Source organism: Thalassophryne amazonica, chromosome 1 (genome assembly GCF_902500255.1).
Source record: "Thalassophryne amazonica chromosome 1, fThaAma1.1, whole genome shotgun sequence".
Lineage (NCBI taxonomy): Eukaryota > Metazoa > Chordata > Actinopteri > Batrachoidiformes > Batrachoididae > Thalassophryne > Thalassophryne amazonica.
In genome coordinates, this window is record NC_047103.1 from 165,185,451 (window position 1) to 165,209,306 (window position 23,856).

The 23,856-nt window shown below is 41.3% G+C and overlaps 1 protein-coding gene across 3 annotated transcripts in view; it reads right to left on the reverse strand.

The window, feature by feature from the left end:
• Positions 1-21,622, reverse strand: part of LOC117517563 (microtubule-associated protein tau-like) — a 137,204-nt gene extending 115,582 nt beyond the window's left edge. For all 3 annotated transcript variants that reach the window (XM_034178645.1, XM_034178652.1, XM_034178636.1), the window contains exon 1: positions 21,531-21,622. In XM_034178645.1, coding sequence (XP_034034536.1) covers positions 21,531-21,607 — 77 coding nt within the window. In that variant the 5' untranslated portion in view covers positions 21,608-21,622. The remainder of the gene's footprint in view (positions 1-21,530) is intronic.
• Between the last annotated feature and the right edge of the window lie 2,234 nt (positions 21,623-23,856).

Genomic DNA, 23,856 nt, shown 5'->3' on the forward strand with positions numbered 1-23,856 from the left:
CTGCAGAGATGAAGGCTGCAGCCGGAAGAACCCGCAGAATCAAGTCTCAACTGGCTCCTTTTCTTTGTTGCTCAGTTCTCAATGGATCAGCAAAATGGTGACTTTTGCGGGGAATGTTAGTTCTGAGATGATCTCATTAGTGCAGAGTTTGTCAAATGCAAAGTTTTCTGCTGGATGTGATCTATTATATGCTGCAGGCTGTGAAGTAAATTTGGTAAAAATATAATCGACATTAATATGTTATTCTTTCCCCGTGTTTTCAGATGTGATTATTCAGGTCCTATGTTAATGATCACTGGGAGCATGTGCTGTTACCACACCCACCAACACTGTACTGGATTATGGATGGCAACCATCCAGACAGACAACCGGACCACCCCAACTCTGAAGCACTGGCGTGTCCTTCACTTTGTCCAGCTGCTGAGGCCCTCAAGGCTCATGTGCACCAGATCATGCTCCCTCAGGAAGGTCGACAACCACCTCAGGCTGAGGACTATAGCAGCCCAAAGTCCTCTTCATCAGATCAGAGGAAATAATTAGGCACGGCCTGAAGACAACAGACACATACAGTAGTGTTCAGAATAATAGTAGTGCTATGTGACTAAAAAGATTAATCCAGGTTTTGAGTATATTTCTTACTGTTACATGGGAAACAAGGTACCAGTAGATTCTCACAAATCCAACAAGACCAAGCATTCATGATATGCACACTCTTAAGGCTATGAAATTGGGCTATTAGTAAAAAAAAGTAGAAAAGGAGGTGTTCACAATAATAGTAGGGTGATTCTTTAACTACAGGCACTATTGGCCTTGTAAATGTAATTTCCACCACACCATTGCCTTACAATATAAAGCGCCTTGGGGCAACTGTTTGTTGTGATTTGGCGCTATATACATGTGCTCTGATGTCACTGTTTATCTCCATAGAAACTACCCAAACAATCTTTCATACAAACTGTTTAAAGGGACATTACAGTGTTGTGGTGGAAATTACAGCAACAGTGTGGGACAACTACATTTTATTTAAAAAAAAATCACAACAGTTGTATGACATTGAATACCCCAATTACGTTTTGATTATTTTACTGATATTTTATTCAGAGATATTTTAAAACATTAGAAAAAATGTTTTTTTACCATTCATTTTTATCATTGAAGATCAAAAGTCTGGGTGTGGGACAAGCACAAATGGCAATATTGCATATAATGATGCTGAAAAAAGGTGAAAAAGTCATCATAGACTACTAGAACAAATTTCTTAACACACTTTCATTGTAAAGATAACTATAAAAATGTGAAATTTCCCCTTTTTTCTGTTTTTCATACAATATGATCAAAGGACATAATAGGTGTCCGTAGTCTAAGAATCACCCAGTAGCATCTGCATTTACTTTTTGAGCAAAGCCAATAGAGTCTAATAATAGATTAAATGCAGTGTTGAGGCTGTCATTCTCAGCATCTGTGTGGATGTTAAAATCGCCCACTATAATTATCTTATCTGAGCTAAGCACTAAGTCAGACAAAAGGTCTGAAAATTCACAGAGAAACTCACAGTAACGACAGGTGGACGATAGATAATAACAAATAAAACTGGTTTTTGGGACTTCCAATTTGGATGGACAAGACTAGTGCCAAGCTTTCAAATGAATTAAAGCTCTGTCTGGGTTTTTGATTAATTAATAAGCTGGAATGGAAGATTGCTGCTAATCCTCCTCGGCCCGTGCTACGAGCATTCTGACAGTTAGTGTGACTCGGGGGTGTTGACTCATTTAAACTAACATATTCATCCTGCTGTAACCAGGTTTCTGTAAGGCAGAATAAATCAATATGTTGATCAATTATTATATCATTTACCAACAGGGACTTAGAAGAGAGAGACCTAATGTTAATAGACCACATTTAACTGTTTTAGTCTGTGGTGCAGTTGAAGGTGCTATATTATTTTTTCTTTTTGAATTTTTATGCTTAAATAGATTTTTGCTGGTTATTGGCAGTCTGGGAGCAGGCACCGTCTCTACGGGGATGGGGTAATGAGGGGATGGCAGGGGGAGAGAAGCTGCAGAGGTGTGTAAGACTACAACTCTGCTTCCTGGTCCCAACCCTGGATAGTCACGGTTTGGAGGATTTAAGAAAATTGGCCAGATTTCTAGAAATGAGAGCTGCTCCATCCAAAGTGGGATGGATGCCGTCTCTCCTAACAAGACCAGGTTTTCCCCAGAAGCTTTGCCAATTATCTATGAAGCCCACCTCATTTTTTGGACACCACTCAGACAGCCAGCAATTCAAGGAGAACATGCGGCTAAACATGTCACTCCCGGTCCGATTGGGGAGGGGCCCAGAGAAAACTACAGAGTCCGACATTGTTTTTGCAAAGTTACACACCGATTTAATGTTAATTTTAGTGACCTCCGATTGGCGTAACCGGGTGTCATTACTGCCGACGTGAATTACAATCTTACCAAATTTACGCTTAGCCTTAGCCAGCAGTTTCAAATTTCCTTCAATGTCGCCTGCTCTGGCCCCCGGAAGACAATTGACTATGGTTGCTGGTGTCGCTAACTTCACATTTCTCAAAACAGAGTCGCCAATAACCAGAGTTTGATCCTCGGCGGGTGTGTCGTCAAGTGGGGAAAAACGGTTAGAGATGTGAACGGGTTGGTGATGTACACGGGGCTTCTGTTTAGGGCTACGCTTCCTCCTCACAGTCACCCAGTCGGCCTGCTTTCCCGGCTGCTCGGGATCTGCCAGGGGGGAACTAACGGCAGCTAAGCTACCTTGGTCCGCACCGACTACAGGGGCCTGGCTAACTGTAGAATTTTCCACGGTGCGGAGCCGAGTCTCCAATTCGCCCAGCCTGGCCTCCAAAGCTACGAATAAGCTACACTTATTACAAGTACCATTACTGCTAAAGGAGGCCGAGGAATAACTAAACATTTCACACCCAGAGCAGAAAAGTGCGGGAGAGACAGGAGAAGCCGCCATGCTAAATCGGCTAAGAGCTAGTAGCTACGCTAAGCTAGCAGATTCCTAAAAACACGCAAAGTGAATAATGTGTAAATAATTTAGAGGTGATTCAGCAGAAGGAGTGCTTTAGTTAAGGCACGTAAAGATTACACTGGGAAACAAATCGTAATCTAGATAACTAGATCAATCTAACTGCGCAGATTAAACAGCTAACAGATACAGAAAAACACCGCTGTGCTCCGGAACAGGAAGTGATACAATACCGCAGTGAGAGCCAACCACCAGTAGAGGCAAGCAAGAGTACTCAGAGATGAGTACTCTTGTATATTTAGTTGTATAACCACAGTTTTTCATGATTTCTTCACTTCACTGCATTACTTTTTTGGTTTGGAACCAAGATTTTGCTCATTTACTAGTGTGCTTGGGGTCATTGTCTTGTTGAAACGCCCATTTCAAGGCCATGTCCTCTTCAGCATAAGGCAACATGACCTCTTCAAGTATTTTGACATATCCAAACTGATCCATGATACCTGGTATGTGATATATAGGCCCAACACCATAGTAGGAGAAACATGCCCATATCATGATGCTTGCACCACCATGCTTCACTGTCTTCACTGTGAACTGTGGCTTGAATTCAGAGTTTGGGGGTCGTTTCACAAACTATCTGCGGCCCTTGGACCCAAAAAGAACAATTTTACTCTCATCAGTCCACAAAATATTCCTCCCTTTCTCTTTAGGCCAGCTGATGTGTTCTTTGGCAAATTCTTACCTCTTCTGCACATGTCTTTTATTTAACAGAGGGACTTTGCGGGGGATTCTTGCAAATAAATTAGCTTCACACAGGCGTCTTCTAACTGTCGCAGCACTTACAGGTAACTCCAGACTGTCTTTGATCATCCTGGAGCTGATCAGTGGGTGAGCCTTTGCCATTCTGATTAGTCTTCTATCGATTTTGATGGTTGTTTTCTGTTTTCTTCCACGTGTCTGTTTTTTTTTTTTGTCCATTTTAAAGCATTGGAGATCACTGTAGATGAACAGCCTATAATTTTTTGCACCTGCATATACGTTTTCCCCTCTCCAATCAACTTTTATTCAAACTATGCTGTTCTTCTGAACAATGTCTTGAACATCCCATTTTCCTCAGGCTTTCAAAGAGAAACGCATGTTCAACAGGTGCTGGCTTCATCCTTAAATAGGGGACACCTGATTCACACCTGTTTGTTCCACAAAATTGACGAACTCACTGACTGAATGCCACACTACTATTATTGTGAACACCTCCTTTTCTACTTTTTTTTTTTTTTTTTTTACTAATAGCCCAATTTCATAGCCTTAAGAGTGTGCATATCATGAATGCTTGGTCTTGTAGGATTTGTCTGGTACCTTGTTTCCCATGTAACAATAAGAAATATACTCAAAACCTGGATTAATCTTTTTAGTCACATAGCACTACTATTATTCTGAACACTACTGTATGGTTGTGTATTTTATCTGACATTGTATTGCATGAGTTTAAACGGCACTGAGGAGAAACAGTTTTACTCTTCACTCTGAAAATAACAGCCATGTTTGAGCACTAAATACATGTTTCTGCCAGCTGTTATACCAGAAACGTTAACAGCAACGGATGTTAACCTAATTCTCATAAGAATGCATGTCTTGCTGACATCTGGCTAATGTCAACTTAGCTTTTATTGATACATTATTGTTCTGAGTTCTGTCACATGCTGATTCATGGCTCTAGTGAACTAAGTGTTCCAAAAAAAAAAAAACACAAAACAAAAGACAAATTGCAGAAGTCAGTTTTCACCAACAGCATCAAGAGCAGCATTACATCCAAACCCCTTGGAAGGCAGAAACAACTGTGCAGACTTCAGATGCACGATTAAACTTAAGGAGTTCTCCATCACTGTCACACACCCTCAATAATTACAACTAGAAACACGTCGCGCTCATAGAGCGCAAACCTCCGCCAGCACTAGTTTCCAATTCCACAAAATGTTACCTTGGAAAAAAAATTCAAGGTCAAAATCCTGTTAGAAGTGGCTTTTGATAAATTAAATTAGATGTGATCAAGTGTCAACAATATGTATTTAATTCATGCACTTGAATCAAAGTTTTTTGTGGTGTTGTTAGGTCTTTTTGTTTGTTTTACTTTTTCAGTTTCTGAATTCTTTTTCTGATCATTTTCACAGAACATTTGTTATCTCTGTTATGCACAATTTGTCATTGCTTTTTGGCACTTGGTTTCCAACTGATAACTGGAAGACAAACAGGCGTAAAATTGGAACCTCCATCCAGTTTTGGTGGTGTAGGTGAATCCATAACAGAAAAATGAGAGAGATTGATTGAGATAAAATGCAAAATGTATGCCAAATGGGCTTTTCAATATTAAATTCACATGTCCACAAAATCCACAATTCAGATCAGACCCGGATCAAACTTTGTTGGGCGATAGTGAGCGTCAGTCTGCACCTCACTTTCAAATATGAGAGTGATTGGGGCGTGTTTGATTAAAGTGTAGGTGACACCAAATAATCACTAAAATGATGAAATGCTGATATTTTTAAAAATCCTGAACAATAAAAGTCAATGATAAATGCGCAGGTGAAGGATAAGCAACAGCTGTGTGCAGCCTGCGCTCTATTTCAGCCCTCACCTGCGGTCATATTTTTGCTACGTCATCACCAGTAACGGCACCTGCTGATTCAAGCCCAAATCAATTGCAAACACGGCGGCAGTCGAGCTGTTTTCTGACGATTTTTTTTCTAGTGCGGAGCTTCTTTTTTTTTTTTAAGTCCAGTCTGAAGGGTATTCTGAAGACGCTGTGGGGGAACAGCCTTATGGTTTTGAGCCTTATTTAGACCACAATGAGGGGGACTAAATCTTGGAGGAAAACCTTCAGTCTGACAACATTGATGATATTGGCAGAGTTCAGAACAGAATGGTGATTATAAAAACAAACAAATAAATAATGCAGGCAATTTCGGCATGCAGGCGGAGATGATAAACTGTTTTTTCCCAGCTCTGTGGTCATAATCACCTGATAAAAAAATTTAAAGAAAGTTTGTTTTACTATCCTTGACATCAGAAAAAAGTGATTAGGAAGTGTGGATTTTTTATTTATGTTTTTTTTCCCCTTAGAAACAGGTACATGCTGGCTGAGGGTACTTTAGCATTGTGTTACATTAATATTTGAAACAGTTCAAACTGAATGAATAGTCATATGAGGACTGCAGCTTTCACTTTAGCTGAGCCAATAAATGGACAGCAGTGGGTTAGCGTCTCCCTTTTGTAAGTGTTCCATTATTTTGGTACCCCAGCCAATGGGTGCCGAAAAAGTCTTTTTAAAAAAGTCAGTTATTTTGGTACCTGTTCCTAAATCTGGATGTGGAAACAAAATAACACAAAACAACGTGTCGTATCAACCCGGACCACATGGTGGAAAAGGGTGCAAAAAAAAGAGTGCAAAATCCCTACCCAGCACCCAGTCCACGCAAACAAGGAACAGTGCAGGAGCCAGACCACATCCTGAGTGAAGGCCAGAATTCACTGCGAAGAAGTCAGCAACTCTACCCACGAAAGTGCACAGTCCTCACAAGACCTCTATAACAGGTGACTATCACGCCAAGCAACCTGTTGGGGATCTCTCAAATTCTCAGAATGTCCCACAAAGCAGCCCGATCAACCCAATCAAATGCTTTGCTTAAAATTGGCCCCACTTACATGCACAAAAAAATCTGGTTGTTGTGGTCATGTAAACGGCAAAATCTGACATGCTTTATCCGATAAGGACCGTTATCTGATAATGAGAAATAGGATTAACACACCTGGATTTCTCCTCAGTACATGTATACCGTTAATCAGATTTATATCGTTGTTTTACATCTGTGCATGTGTAAAAGCAGTTTTCATTCACATTTCCAGGGGTGCAGTGAGATGGACTGCTGTCTTGTCGGGGCCTCGTAACGTCATTCATCATATCGCACAGTTCAGAGTCTGTGTCCAAAAAAATAATTTGACAGGATGCCCAAGCATCCTTGAACATCCCTGTGTGTTATTTCAGCGTTCTAAAGAGCAAATTTCTTGGTGATCTATGCTGTTTATAGACAAATATATTAAAGTTGAGTGGAGATTCCTAAAACATGACGTCATATTTTGGGTGCGAGGACAGTGCAGAGTTGATACTCTGCAAACCTCCTCACAGAGCGAGAGAGAGAGACAGCGCTCTTTTTTCACTATGTTTTTTCTGCAGGAGCTGCCCTTTCTTCTTTCTCCACTTCCAAAGAAATCCAACTGATGAACTGAAATCATGTACACTTGGTTTTCCCAATTACCGGATAAATGAAATACATGTAAACAGAAGAGATTAGATTACTATAGCTATCAGATTGCTAACAGTTATGTGAGTATTATGGTCATGTAAACGAGGCCACTGGCTGTAAAGACAAACTGTTGAAAATGTTTGTGTGTTCAATGAGTATGTCCAGCTTCTGACTTCATGTAATTTTTTTTCTTTTTAAACGCACATTAATGCGGCTGTTACACACTTTGAAGAAGTGGTATCCCACAAGGCCTTGTCATAAGATAAGACAGACGTTTTAAAAATTCTAATTTATGCTCAGTGAAGTTTTGTTTTAGTTTTAGTCACAGAGGAAGCGGATTATTTTTGACAGCGAACTACTTTCTTGAAATGAACTACAAACATAAAGAGGAACTTCGCAGAGTGCCTGCCAAAATGTGCTTGATTACATCACCCTAGTCCTTCAAAATAAACACAAGTCCAACAGTAGAGGTGCAGCCGCTCACGAAACAAGCCGCAGAAACATTCCCACTCAAAAGAGTGGGAGCAACAGGCTTCTTCCTGCTGGTCTGCTTCATTTCACTAACGAAGAGCCTCACCGTTTCAAACAGTCCATGGAAGCATATTTGACCTGGTAATGTGAAGAGTCATGTAGAAAAAAGGTCTATTATTGTTGGGCCCATTGCCCAATTGTGCGTGTGTGTTATGAGAGTTTTTCCTTTGGAGTCTCCTCTATGAATAAGGGCTGCACGGAGCAGGGAGGAGAGAAGGGATGATGGAGGCAAAGGGATCAGAGAGGGACAGTGCCCAGCAATTAGGATGCAAACGTGGCAGCCGGTGGGATGTGGAGGTGTCACGTGCCTCCACTCTTGGAGGTAGAAAGCAGATGGAAGGGGATTAAAGTGAATGTGAGCGTGCATATCCACAGGGGCCTCCCTCACATCCGATTTCCCTACAGCGGGTAAGGTGAGACGAATGCTCACAACAGACAAAAAAATAAATTGATAAATAACTAAAACAATAATAGGCGACCCGAAGCGTGCAGACAAAAGGACTGCGGAAAGCTGGTGGCTTTGAGCAGTAGGACTTTCAGATGTGAAACTGCTAATTCCTGACTCTCATTTGGAACATGACACTCATTTTATTACAGTTTAGTTTTTTTGTACACTTTTGTAATCTGTCTTATTTTTCCAGAGTTAGTCACCGTCATTCATTCGTTATACATTTGCATCTACAGTTACAAAGACCTGAATAATCCATTAATAATCAGAATAATTCAGAAACTGGATGAAAATGTGTATATAAAATCAACAACCAGAAAGAAATACCTGGATTTCTTCAGAAATCCAGTCAGTGTCATTCCGAGTGGAATCTGTTCGATTGAGTAAATGCCAGAACAGACTGCCCTCTGCAGGCAGATCTTTCTTTACATGCTCACACTTCTGTAGTGATGGAATATCAGCAATGTGTGTACTGGAGGACTTTTCAGCTCCAAAATGTCCTTAAAAAAAGGTATTCCCCATATAATTTGTCTGGTTTTTTTGCCGTCCAGTTGTATGGAATATGTGCACAGAACACTGTGGAGACAAAAACAAGCGGTTACAAATTAGTGATACAGATAAACATAATTTACTGGGGCTCTTGGTGAAAATTTTATTGTACCTGCATTAAATGTCCACCAGGTGGAGATATTGCTCCATTTCAACAGCTCTGGGAAATGACAAATCTGTTGCGTACGTATAGTAGTAGATAATCATGTTTTAAATTAGCCAAACTAGTTTCTTGTGAATTCTCCAACTACAAAATTTGACTAGCAACAGCCACAAAATAAGCTTGTTAGCTTCCCCAAATGTGCAAGCTTACTGAAGTGAGGTTCCTGGCACACCGTACATATGGTCTCCAGGGAAATCCACAGCAAAAGTAAAAAAAAAAAAAAAAAAATTCTCTAACATACTCTAGGCAAGTTCTGGACTGGGAAGAACAAACAAAAAAATGAAAAGGAGGAGCTTCACACACACACACTGGACATCATGAAGGCTTCCGCAGAAAATAATGGGTTAATGGGTGTCAAGGATATGCACAGAGGTCGGTGGTTGTACCAGGCAACAGGAGCTGCTTTCTGAGCACATCAAAATAGCCAGATTGCTTTGAATACACACAGATATGCAGACCTGCCCGATTTTACTTATAACAGTCACATCAATGATACTTGCAGTGGAACCGATCAGTGGCGGTCCTAGCCTGTTTGGCGCCCTGGGCGAGCAACCCCACCAGCGGCCCCCCCAATGCAATCGCGGCAGCAGGGCATACTGCGCTACTCCACTTGGGGGGTAATAAGCGCCCTCTGCCTACTGTGTGGTTTCTGCCATTGTCTGACAGACAGGTTTTAACCGGAGGATCCCCCCACCATCACAGGCACAATCAGAATTTCTTTTCAATTTTTATTTGAAGAAACGTAGAAGAAACTTAAATATTACTATAAACATAACCAAAAACAAAAAACAAACTAATAATGCGTAAGTTAAAAGTATAACACACAAATAAGAAAATAAATACAAAAAATAAATGCAATAAAAATATTACTGTAAACAAACATCAAGACAAAAATAAACTGTAATACTGTGTAAGTTAAAAGTATAAAATACAAATAAAAAATAAATACTGTAGAAATAAAATAAAAAATAAAGTAATAAAATAAAAATAAGGCATTTCTAAATTGCACCAATATAAAACCATTTGAGAAATTATGTGTACAACAGCACTTTGATAAACACAACTGGAGGAAGGTCTGAACTTTTTTATAGGACAATTTACAGTATTTCACATTTTGGGAAACAAAATGAATTGCACAACTGTTGTGTAAAGTCCTATCCTTCATTAATAATAATTCAATAAGAGATAATGATTCAATAAGAGACTACTAACTACACTATTACTTTTCAAACAAGAAATACAAATTAAAATGTACAAATGAACATTGCAGAAAACCTATTTGCTGGTACTGTACTTTGAACAACAAGATATAGTTTAATGTGCAGCAGGTTACAGCCTACGTAACACATTTCACACAAGAAATGACACAGCTTCTGCTTACCTTTATCTTTTGCTCGTTTCTCCTCTTCTTCTTTTCTCTTTTTCCTAAACTGCGCACCTGATGGCTTTGCCCTTTTCTTTTCCATCTTCCATAATACGCACTGAAGCGGAATAGGTTATCACCCCCGCCCATCCCCAGATTGACAGTTGCCAGCACCAACACAACAAAACCTCCTCCAAACCTCCAGAACCTGTTACCTGTCTGTCAGACCATGGCAGAAATCTACATGCACCACACACCAGGCACAGGCCGCTCATTACCCACAAGTGGAGTATAGCAGTAGGCACTGCTGCAGCGATTGTAATGCATTTGGGGGGACCAGGGGTCGGTCATGCCGCCCTACATAAGAAGCCGTCCTGGGCGGCTGCCCATATCGGCCATATCAGAAACCGGTTCTGGAACTGATCTAAATAATTTCATGCTGACAGAATTCCACTCAGATTGAACTCCGTCAGACAGATTTCATCAAGATGACTGGACTGGTTTTGGAGAATTCAGACCCTGAGAACCCTTGGTGCCGGTGCTTATCCCTGGATTGCGTCGTGTGAAGCAGATGAGAGTTTATGACTCCCCCTGGATGGGATGTCAGTCCAACACTGGTTATTTCCCAAACTAAGACCGCTACCCATTTACTGTTGGCTGGATTGACAAGATGCAGATGAAGTCCCTTGTCCAAGGACACCGACGGTAACACGGCCAGGAATCAAACCACAACCTACACACTGGCAGCCCAACTCTTTAACCCACTGACTGACCTGCTCCACAGGCAACATTAAAGGTCTGGTTAATGGTTTATTGCCAGTAGAAGTTGTAGTACAGCTCCTCAGCTCCAAACATCAGCTTCAAAGGGTGCAGCTCACAGCACTGAACGTGTACATGTGGTGGGTCTGACTATGTTACAAAAAAGAAGCAGAAAAGCTCATTTACAACAAACACACAGGGAGTGCTGCTTCCTTCTCTGCACAGGATGCCATTACGACAAGCAAATCTTTACTTAGATAGTTCTTGGCTGCTACATTAATGTTCAAAATGACATTTATGAACCTCAGGATTCTGACCAAAACCAAATGTAACACATTGTTTTTCATGCCAAGATTCACAGATTTTAAATAATCCTGTTGCTAACAATCGGACTAACAAAGTGGCAAACATAAAAGCGGTGGTTATCTGTTTCCACATGAGCAGATGACAATCAGTTGTCTGTAGACGTGACCGTGTTTCGGATAACAGCAGGACTAGCGACTCGACAAACCAGCTTTTAAGATTACATCTGCTGTGTTTGGGCTCTAGAAAAATGTGCTGGTATCAACAATGACCTGCCTTCATGCTGCGGTGCTCCTCCAAAAAAACCATCATCATTAAACTACATTTTACACCCTGCGGGGTTTTTTTTTAACCTGATTAAAAATTACACACACCAAGTTTATTATTTTTAAGTGGAAGAACCAACAAAAGGAAATGTAATCTGCTACATCTCGTCAGGCGGACTGCAGGGTTTGTCCCTCTGCAGCTGTAAAAAGTCCTGTCTGAAAGCATCCAAGGAAAAACATAGACGAGAGGATTGCTGTTTCACACAGAAACTCACATAACTCCTGCCATGTTCACGCCTTATTCCATACAAACTTTAAAACCTGCAGAAAATAAAATGAGCATAGAGGTTTGTACAAGATTGCAGGGGCTGCAGGTTCCAGATTCACTGAACTGAGATCACATACAAGATGCAAAGTAAGCTTGAAAACATAAATAAATAAATTCTATTGGTGGTATAACTGACCACAGCTGATCCATGAACCGTGAGCACTACGGATGGGTATCGATAAGATTTTAATCTTTATCGATACCATTATCGATTCCGCTTATTGATCCCATTCCTTAAAACCTATTTTTATTCTCTTTCTTATGAATAGTTTTTATTTTTTACCTGTTTTATTCTTTTACTTCTGTATTTGAATTTTTTTAATTTTTATTTATTTATTTTAATTTTTATGTTGAACTGTTCTGTGTGAGGCGCCTTGAGACGGCTTTTGTTGTGATTTGGTGCTTTATAAACTGATTAAATTGAAATTGAACAACATTTTATTGAGTCTTAAAGTAAATAAATAAGAAACTGGTTACTGGATCCTTAAACTCTGGACAGAATAAACTCTACATGGTGGATCCTCGATCTCTGGAAATAAATAGAAATCAACAAAATCTGTAGTTTTTGTCAAAAGCATTTCCTTTCAGACATTATTGGCATGAATGTCTTTGCATACGTCTGAGCTGAGCTCTTGCAGTTGTGCTGTGCTGCACGTCAGGATGTAATTCATAAAGAATGCAGGACGTCTCATTTTGGGAGGAAAAAAACTTTTTAGTCAATTGTAGTTTACTGTCTTTTGGAAAGAGGGGTCATTTTTATTTAAAGTGGCAATTCGTTTTGAAGTTAATTCCGACTGGACTCTGTCTTGGCAGAGAGCAGCACAGCGTTTGGAGCTGTGCCAACGGAACAGAGGATGATTCTTGTTTCTTGACTGCAACAAGACAAGAGTCCCAGTTAGTGACTTTAATCCACACAAAAGTGACTCACAATTGACATTGTAATGGGTTTTAGAGGGGTTAAGAAGTGGACTTTCTGCTTCTGAAGAGCAGCAAATCAAAGAACCAACGAGCCAGTGGATCGAAGTCGCGCTGCAGAGATTACAGACCCGCTGCAGGGTCTGTAATCGACGTAGAAAAATCATTTTCCCGACAAACACCCTCAAAAACAAGGGCCGCTCTGAAAGACCTATAAGGGAATCATTAAGCAAAAAGACTATTGATATCGGTGGATCAAATCATTTCTTAATGATACTCGAAAAGAACTAGTTCTCGATACCCAACCCTAGTGTGGACCTCCCCAATAGTCCAATATGAATCGCAGAATAATTGCAAAGTTTATATATTTGTGTGAAATTTACTATCATGGTGACCTGTTTTTTTTTTTAGTTAATAACTCTCAGTGCAAAGTTGGAGTGAAATCATAGCAGTTGTTGATTTTAGGTGAACAGGGCACATTAAACGCAGACAGCCTCTGCTGACGTTTTGTGCTCAAAAGCAGGTTTTTGTTTTTTTTGTACGATCCATGACAAAAAATAAATAATAAATAAATAAAAACACTGATTTTACCCAAACAGTGTGTTTTCTGATCTGTTGCAGCTCTAATTTCAATTTGATCTTTTTGTCATTATGCATAATGCAGCGTGTCGCTATGTAACACTTGAAATCATTGCAGACAGTTCCAGTTATGTGCTTGATATTTACTCCAAGTTATTTGTATTCTTTCCTCGAGTTTTTCAGCAAAAAATGCACTGAAGTAAAGTTATTTATCAACAGTTCCAGTTTGCCCCAAAGCTTTGGTGATATTATGAGAGCCACATTCCTGAAAGATCTGAAGTATTGGCATTGAAAAAGTGAATCCACATGGAGAGAAACACAAACCAGAACTCTTGAAAAGACTATGCGTGCGCACATCGTTGCATAGCAATATGTTGCAAAATGTTGAATTGTCATTATAAAGTCTTGGAGGTCTGGACCAGGCCTGCAGGCTCTTCATAATTTGTTTTCAGCCTACAAATGTTCGGTTGTGAAAACGAGGTTTTTCTCTTTCTCACCAACATGGTGCTGACATAAACAGGCCATCCACACTGGGTCAATGGGACACAAAGGGTTCACAAATCTCCCATTTAGAAAACCAGTCTCAGAGGGCATTGTGTCTGAGTAGAGCAGGACCCGACCCCAGAGGCCATTCACAAACATCTGTTGAAGGCCTGTGAGATGCTCCAAAATAAAGCTGGCAGCCTCTGCTACCAGGATTTACGGTGTCTGATTAAATGAGGTGACCTGAGGCAGTGGAGTCTCCAAATAGGATGCAAATACATCATGTGACCCCAGCAGCATCTCACTGGTCCGTGTCATTTGGGAATTTTCCATTGAATCAATAGAGATGATCCTGTGCAATGTTAGCAGTGGACAAAGCCAAACTGAATGGAATGAGTTTTAGTTTGATCCAAGCTCAGGTTTCCCAGTTTAGGTCTTTGAAAGCACAGTCAAAGTCATGACAAAACAACCAATTGCACCAATCAGGACTTGTGGAACATCATTCATTCACTTTCTGCCACTTATCTAGGTCAGAGAGGCAGCAGACTGATCTGGTCAACCCAAGCTTCCCTATCCTCAGCCAAGTCCTGTAACTCTTCCCGGGTGTTCCTAAGGTGTTCCCAAGCAAGTTGGGAAATGTAGCAGGTCCAGCAGGTCCTGGGTCTTCCCTGGGGCCTCCGCCTAATAGGATGTGCCTGTAGCATCCTCACCAGATGTGGAACATCACACGAGCTCAATTAATATGAAACCTACAGAGATTCACTTATGATTCATGCTAAACAGTAAACACCAACTATTTCAGGATAAAAGATAAAATGTCAAAAGCAAATGGATCAGACATTTTTCAGTAGTGCAGAGCAATGAATCACAAAACTGACGGCTCAGATCACAGTTTTTAGTCACAAATGAAGACAAATGTGACTTTGCTCTCTGAGTGGCACACTGCTCGGCAAAAGTCCGGAAAATTTCATTTTGTTTTGGAGTGTGAGCTTAGGAAGGCATGGGAAAAGCATGGTGCACACTTTGTCCTCGGAGTGATTCTTTCCTTGTGGGAATCAACCAGTTGTCTGCCTGGGTGGTTGCCATCCAAGACCCAAATTCTGTGGTGCTGTGGATGCGGCAAAGTGCAGTACTGGTGCACGCTGGCGTTAAATCTGTATTTCACAGTGTGAGTAAACTTTTCAATTAATCCACAGCTCATATGGGGTGTGTATGCGTATGTGTGTGTTGGGGGGGGGGGGGGGGGGGTCTGTACACATTAGAAATCAACTATGGTCTGTTACAACACTATTTTCCCGTAATGTGCACAGACCCAAGTTCAACTCCCTTTACACAGACCTCCTCCACGTACGAAGCAAAGGCAATGACATCAATGTGCCGTGCCATCGGTCAAAGGTTTTACTCCAGTTAGGTTCCATGTAAAAGGTAAAACAATGCAAGGCACGACTGAGCGAGCCCAGACAAGACAAGTAGAAGAAATGCACGGCCAGACAAATATAAATCAAGGGAAGGCAAAACAAAGCAAGAAAAGGGAACACATGGACAGAAAACAGGACTAAAAAAAAAGTTAAAACAAGAGATGAAACAGAGAACAGAGCATGAAAATGTACAGCAACACCAACGTGAGAATGATGACACTCGCGAGTGAGAGACGAGCACAGAGGGTCTACACACTGGCCCTCAAAAAGGTCATTCCTTTGAGGGGTTTGTTTCCATGGCAGGGGTTGCTGTGGTGAGGGGGCCCATGATGGTCCCAATGGGGCAGTAGCACCACGAGGAGGAGGAGGAGGAGTAGGAGTGTGCAATTCACTGCAGTTTAACACGACAGAGAAAGAAATCGTTGTGTGCATGCAATTAGTCATGGCTCGATGTATTTATATTGCTCCATCCTCCTACTCCCTTTATGATGTCTCAAGCAATAACAAAATAAGAAGAAGAAGTCACTGTAGAAATTTGCAAGTATCAAAAGAATTCCCACAAATTCATAAAACAACCACAGTGTTTACGTAGGAGGTGTTTCCTTGTGATGCCAATTTGCAATTTTAAATCTTTATCCAAAAGTAACTGAAAACTAAAGCAAATTAACAATTTATCAACTTGTGCTGGTGTTGAGTTTAAGAACTGGGGGGGGAACAAAAGAAAGGGTGTCCAGGGGGTCTTCTACAAAAACCCAGCTGCTGTGCTTAAAAAGTCCTGTTCAAAATGTACTTGCAGGAATGTGACGTACCACCAGTGCAGTCACAGCATCCATCTGTTCCTACGTTTCACACTGGCTTTACAGACAGGCAGTGTGTGAAGCTGAATGAATCGGGGGGGTTTCCATTCATCCACAATAAGACCTCGACACACACACAGAGACATATTCACAATGAGATGTTCTGGTCTGGTTTGAGGAAGCCTCAGGCCCTGAGAAACACTCCTTTGAGACATGTTTTTGAGGCATTAGATTACAACGCCTTCCCTCTTTGGAGCCACTGATAAACAGTCACATTCACATGTGAGAACATTAAGGAACATCTTCCATGATCACATGGAGAAACCTGGTCTACATTCAGCATGTTCGATAACACATGATGCTCCTTTATTCTGCCGACTCGATTCCACTGAAGCTCACTGCAGCAAGTCGCTGTTTGTAAAAGGATGAGGAGAAAACAAACAGTTTAGCTTGAACATCTGGAAATCATAAAGGCTCAGCTGCTACACGGCGCTAACAAGGAGTCCCGGCGTGGTCCATCCATGGAGAAGCTCAGGCTCATTAATGGTTTTGACCCACCATTATTGGCAAGGGTAACAATCTGTTGGCTTTCTCGCCAACTGCTGCTCTACTGCATAAAATTCTTTACAGGTCACCGAGCCTGCTATTACGTCTGAAAACAGGAGACAAACACCTCCAGTGAGTCCATAAAGCAAATCCGTCTATGTTCGTTCTACTGGCCCTGAGGCTCGTCAGTGCTGGTGCTCATCCTCGGATTCCACAGCGTGAAGTGGATGAGAGTCTAAGACTCCCCTCTGGATGGGATACCAGTCCAACATGGGCTAATTCTCCAGCAAATGCTGGTACCCATTTACAACTGGATGAAATGTCTTCTCCAAGGACACAGACAGGTAGGCCATGAATTAAACTCAGATCAACATATTAATAGCTCCTTATTCCACTGAGTTTCCTGATAAAGGTCTCACTTCTCCAATCAATCATGTGGTCTGCTGTTCTTGCTGCCACCAAGAAGGTGACGATTCCTTCTTATGGCCAAGATCTCCCGCTTTGCTAGCTCCCAAACAGATGCTGGACACAGCTGGCTGCATAAAGCAACCGTGTCCAGAAAATCTCAACGCTGCAGCTGCTTGCATTCTTATGTGTCAATTAGGGGCGCAAAACCTCCCAAACAGCAACTTAAAGCTGCACTATAATGTCACAGCCCCGCTAAGACACACACTAATTTCCCGTTGGAGGGCCCTGTGAACATACAGCATAGTGTTTCTTGGAATGTGCCATTTGGAACGTGTCCATAAAACGACACAAAATGCAAGCAGGACAAAAATCAAACTGGATCTGGATCACCTCAAGTCAACCTGTAATGTGGTTCAGGTCACAAGGCCACAACTCAAAACCATTAAACAGGAACAGCAGAAGACAATGAAAACATCAAAATCCAAGTAGGTTTGGACCGAATGTACTACTGTTTTTGCCCGGGTTTCAACGAGGGGCACAGTCCGTGACAAATGGAGGGTGACACTAGATGTCAGGGCTCGTTTGCGGGACTGACTGCTAATCAGCCAAAAATACAAGAGCAGCAGGGAGGATGAGAGATCAGCAAGTACTGGGGAGGTCACCGAACGGATCACGGCACCAGATCGTCAATGAAATCCAAGGACAAGACCTCCACACCCCCGTCCGTGTGCAGAAAGTTCAGCTATCATCTAACACATTTCTGGTGGACTGCAGGCCATAAATGCAATTGGCAGCATTTCAGATAAACATTGTGCTTTCTTGATCACACACCCTCAAATATTCCATCTCTGCACTTCAAAGCTGTAAAGTGCAAATTCTATATCTATATATCCATAGATGGAACAACTACAATGCAGACTCCAAGTGGCACATATGCATCACAAATGTGTCACCAAATGGAGCTATAGGCCATCACACTGTGGGGCGAGACATGCTTGCGAACAATGTGGCACAACATACAGTACAAAAATTTAACTTAGTGAAGTCATGAAAGCAAAAATAATCACAAGTAGTAATTACAATGCATTCGTTAACAGAGCCTGACCAATAGATTGAATCGCCAGTGATACTGAGCGATACGAGCCTGGCATAACTGGTGTAAATTTTGACGCCAAGTAAACTTTTATTTTACTGAATAAACAATACAGAGACACTTTGGGCAATGGATACTGTGTCATTACATAGTTTGCCCTACAGAGGGGACTGCTATGGTATTGTTTACTATGCTGTCAAGCATGGCTGGGATCCCATCACCCATTTGGTCAGATTGGCTACAAGAGACAGAGGAAAAGCAACTAGCTGCCACAAGCTTTCAATCAGAGTGAGTGTTTTACAGCAAAAAGAGACAAATTAGTCGCTATGCCATGAACTAGGCGGGGCCAAATTACACTGGTCAACACGATTTTTTTTGCATGGAGTTTTTCCAATGCATTTTGGGCAATTTGGGAGCACTGAATCCAAATCTGGTGTTAGTTTTTGCCAATCACATCAGGTTTTTGAAAATCAAGCATTGAAGCAAAAGCTGCAGTCTCGCACACCTCTCCGGCGCCATAAACGATATTACGACTCTTGTTCACATTCCGCGAACCTGGTTTAAAAAAAAACTATGCTTTTGAAGCTGCTTTTGAACATGATTAGTGGTGTCAAACTCGTGAGTGAATGAGCAACTTTTGTGTAATCCATCCATACGGAACATGTAGACTGCAAAAAAAAACGTGATGTGATAGAGGAAATTACCCAAAATCAGTTCTCAAAGTCCATGCAAAAAATAAAATAAATACATTTAAAAAATTCTGACCAGTATTATTCAAACAAATATACTTTATTGTGCCTGGAGGGAATTTTTTCCTTTGGGTAAGAAGTGCTACAAGCAGTTGCAGAGCAATGCAAAGTGACAGACACAACAAAAAAGACATAAAAGGTGAGATTAAATACTGAAAACAGATATAAAACCTGCCCAAAAACAACCTTAAAAAAGACATAAATGAATCTAAAAATCATAACACTATCACCCATGAACTCAAAAACCCTATAAAAATGATGACATCAAAAACAAATGCGCAAAAAGTGTAGAAGAAAAACACTAGAGTTACAAAATAAGAGGGAGATCCCAATGAGATACACATTTTTCCTTCATACTGTAGTTTTTAATGATTAAAATATCTCCACTGAGGATTTAACATGCACCAGTCAGAACTCCAGCAAGCAGACAGCAGGAGGAGTTTGAATCACTCATTAGTGGGTCAGTGGGATTACGATTCGTCTGACAGGCGACGAGACTTAATCGCGTACTAAAGCATGGTTCTGTCAGCTCCCATTAGACACCTGTAGCGCAAAAGGCATCAGACGGGAGGAGGAGCACTAGCAGGACGCGGGATCCAACACCTGCGACCGGACCGTGTTGACTGTGAAGCAGAAATCACATTATAACATAAACACTTGGAAAATCCAAATATACTCATCCACAAACAAGGAAAACCCAACGCAGACCAGTTACACACCAATCCAGAAATTCATCCATACATCCCCACCACCACCACTCCACCAAAAAAAAAATCTGGCAAGTTTTCGGCAGAGCGCCCAGCGATTCTGTGGTTTCATGATTTTGAGTGTTCACCTAACCAGAATTGACACTAGGAAATATCCTTAGCATTCCCGTGTGGTGCAAAGGATGGATTGGGTTTCCTGTGGCTGGGAAAAAAAAGAGCAGGAGGCGCCTCCACATCCACATGATTCCTTCAGGACTTCCACGTCCCCACTTTGGTGTGTTCGAGTTGTTGTTTTTGACGGCTATTGCAGGTAAACAAAGATTCAACCTGTTCCGCTGCGATTAAGGTCATTTCAATTAGTCCAGCGATTAGACTGAGCCCAGTCTGACCTGTGGCAAGGAAGAGTCAGTGGACCTGATCCACATCTTCAAGTCTCTCCAAAGGCACCGTGTCAAACTCCATTTGGCTCGAGCCGCGAAACACCTCATTTACGTTTATATGCGAGCTGTGCTGAATTCCACACGTCTTCTTCCTACTTCATCAAAACCGAACAATATCAGTGCTCCGACAGATATGAATGATATGGCTTGCTAAATCTTCCCAATAATTATTTGCTCGTTTTATGTATTTTTCCCGTCATTCATTCTGAATTAAGAATGCTCAGATTTTAGACCGGTGAGGTCATGAGATCACCTCGTCTGTCTCTCTCTGCACAAGATAAGAATCGAAGGTTGACATCAACTGACATTAACGAAAATAATAAATAAAGAAAATTAATGGAATAAATTTAAAAATGATGAAAGTTATGATGATCGAATTATCAGGGGATGGATCCAAAAAACATTTCCAAGTCACTGAATTCATCTTAAATCCAGAACCTGTCTAAACCTGTCTCAGCTGCATCGCAACTGCAGATTATTCTATTGTAAATAACATAAGGTCGGGCTCATGACTAGAATAAAAGGTCTGTTTTAAGGTATAATATTTTGTAAACATTTTTGTGAATTTGCACCCTTCTGGCAAATTTGCACATTAACACAATTTCGATATGGTGCAGATTCCAAGCAGGAATAGTTCAGATTTGGAAAACGCATGGAAGAGTATCAGACTTGTGATGATTTGTACTCCAAATAATCCTTATATTTAATTGGTCCAATGACTCACAGGCTCTGGAATTTGAGGCAACATGCATATAAACAGCTGTAATTACTAAACAGTTAATGCATATTTTTTTGTTCAACCTACCTTAATTAAAGCCAACAAGTCTGCATTACAAAGCACCTTGGCTGGTGTACAAAAGGCAACATTAAAAATATGACATCACTCTCCAAATACTAATGAGCCTGACTGTACAACAGGTCCACCAATCAGAATATTTGGAACACTGTTGCCGCCCCAAAACCACACCAGCAGGAAATTCTGGCACCGCCACTGAACTTCAGCACAGACAGACCCGCCCCCCCGGCTCCGCCCACACCTTGGCTCCAGCCTGCTGGTGTCTTTCCTCTCGGGGCCGGTGTGCGGCGCTGTATTGCGGTGAGAGCTCCAGAATCAGCACCGTGCAGGCGTGGACCAGAACAAAAGAGGCGCATCACAGAGTCCACGAAGCAAAGACAGTCAGAGCCCGAAACCAAAACCACAAACACTTTCACACACAACCTGTCCACATTGTTCCACAACGCGACTGACGTCTTCCAGAGAAATAACACATACTTTCATTTTTTTTTTCTCTTCAATAAACTCAGAACGCGGCGCATAAATGAAGCAAAAGCTCAGTTCAGCCCGGCGCAGACGCATTCATTTTCCAGCAAATGTTGAGAAAGCGGAGCTTACCTGCTAATAGCCCTGTGAGTGCGCGAAGGAGCCGGAGTGACAATGAAAGCGGTATGCGGCCCCCTGGCCCCGCCCATTGCAAATTAATTTACCGTAAATACGCCAACGCAAGTGCAACTGGATTATGTGCCGCCAATGTGAATGGAAGTTTCTGGACTGTCCTCACCCATCAAAACAATTCAAGATGGAATTTAGGCATAGTTTGTAGTAATATTTGAACTTCATAAAAATTATCAGTATGTATGTTTAAAATATTTAACACCTCCAAAGTAGTATTATTAATATTAATAACAAGAATAATATTGATACAGTTGCAACCATGAAAAAATGGTGAAAGTGTTATTTTGTCTTGGAACAAAATTAATTATTAGATTTAATGTGTTGACAGATTTGGACAAAAAAAAAAGGCAGAACCAGTGCATTTTAGAATATAAAAAGATAGAAACGAAAAAAGAAAAGATGAACCGTTTTTTAGTCTGGTGTGATATTGGGGTTCTGTGCATTTTGCAAACTGAGACAAGATTTAATTATTATTATTATTATTATTATTATTATTATTTTCACTCTTGAATCTGATGGCCTTTTCTGAAAGTTTCAGAATGAAGCTCTAAACCTGAAGCTTCAGTTGCAACCTTGCAAATTACAAACTAAGTACAGTGGTTTAGTGGTTAGCACTGTTGCCTCGCAGCAAGAAGGTCATGGGATCCATTCCCACCTGTGGCCTTTCTGTGTGAAGTTTGCATGTTCTCCCTGTCTTTGCGTGGTGCTCTGGCTTCCTCCCACATCCAAACACATGCAGGTTAGGTGAATTGGAAACTTTAAATTGTGCGTGCGGGTGTGAATTTGTTTGTTTGTCTATACGTGGATCTGCAACAGACTGGCGTCCTGTCCTGGGTGTACCCCGCCTCACGCCCTATGACTGCTGGGATAGGCTCCAGCCCCCCTGTGACCCTTAATTGAAGTAAGCAGTTGAAGATGAGGGAGTGAATGGTGAGGATTTATAGAGAAAGTGCTGTAATATACTAGGAAGTACTGTCAATTAACAGTGTTAATTTTTTTCAGTTCGCCGGGCTGACTGAGGGCACCCTGCATTCAAATCCTGGATACGCCCATGGATTCGGTGCAGAATCATATATCATGCCAGTACTGTGGACAAATGCAGCACATGTATGTTTAAAAAAAGACATGTTGCAATGGTTTCAAAGAGAACACAGAGCAGGTGCAAAGCCCAAACTGAAAATGTGAGGTCATCTAATAACTGCAAGGGCCGTTGTTGCTGATAAGGGTGAAGCTGTGTACGGCTGCAGTTGAAATGTGTGCAGAGCTGAAGCACCAGGGTGTGGCTGTTGCTGAGGAAAGATGGGGAAGGGGGAAAGACCAAGGAGGAGGAGGAGGAGGATGATGATGATAATGATGATGATGATGATGATGATGATGATGATGATGATAATCTGGATGTAATACTGAGGGAGGGAGGGAAGGAGAAGATAGATGAAGCAGAGGCGGAGGAAGCAGGGTGTAACGCATGATTCCTCAGCTGATACGTCTGGCCAGAGACATTTTTATATATCCATATGCTTTTCATATGGTTTCTGAGTGGGTTTGGACTTGAGGATCAGGAGCTCCAGGTCCTGAAGTCGCTGCAGGTCGTATTTATGATGGAGGACACTGAAGAGGCACAAACTGCAGCTTTGCAGGTTAAAACACTGCAAAGCTGTAGTAATTCCTGCAGGATTTTCACGAAGCGCAGTCAGCTTTTTCTTGCTCATGATCTGGAACTGAATTTAAACTAAAGAGCGATTTAGTCATTTCTTTGTCCTGACATACACTGCCACCTATTGGCGAGAACTAGTCAACACAACTGACCAACTGCATATGTGTAGCACGTGAGCCTTTGGTGACTGATAAACCTTCAGGATGGGTAGATGGATTCCTTTTTTTTTAACCATTGCCGAATCACATTCAATAACTGATGTCTGCTAGATTTCAATAAAGTTACAGATTCAGTAGCAAAATAAGTGAAATTGTCCTTTCAGACCAGCTGTAGATCTGTGCACTGACATAAATAAAAATACAGAGAGAAAACATCACAATTCAGAGATAAATCTTTTAACCTGTTGCTGAAGTGCACGAGCAATGAAAAGGGAAGCATTCAGGGAGCTCAGCAGCAATCACATGCCTGGAAAGTCCACATCATCTCATGTAGGTCCTTCACACTTTATTTTCAGGAAATGCTTGACACAAGGATTCGCTCTCAATTTCTTCTTTACGCACCAACCTTTGCAGGTCTGCAAAGAAAGAATTCAGTAGGCCAATACAAAAATGT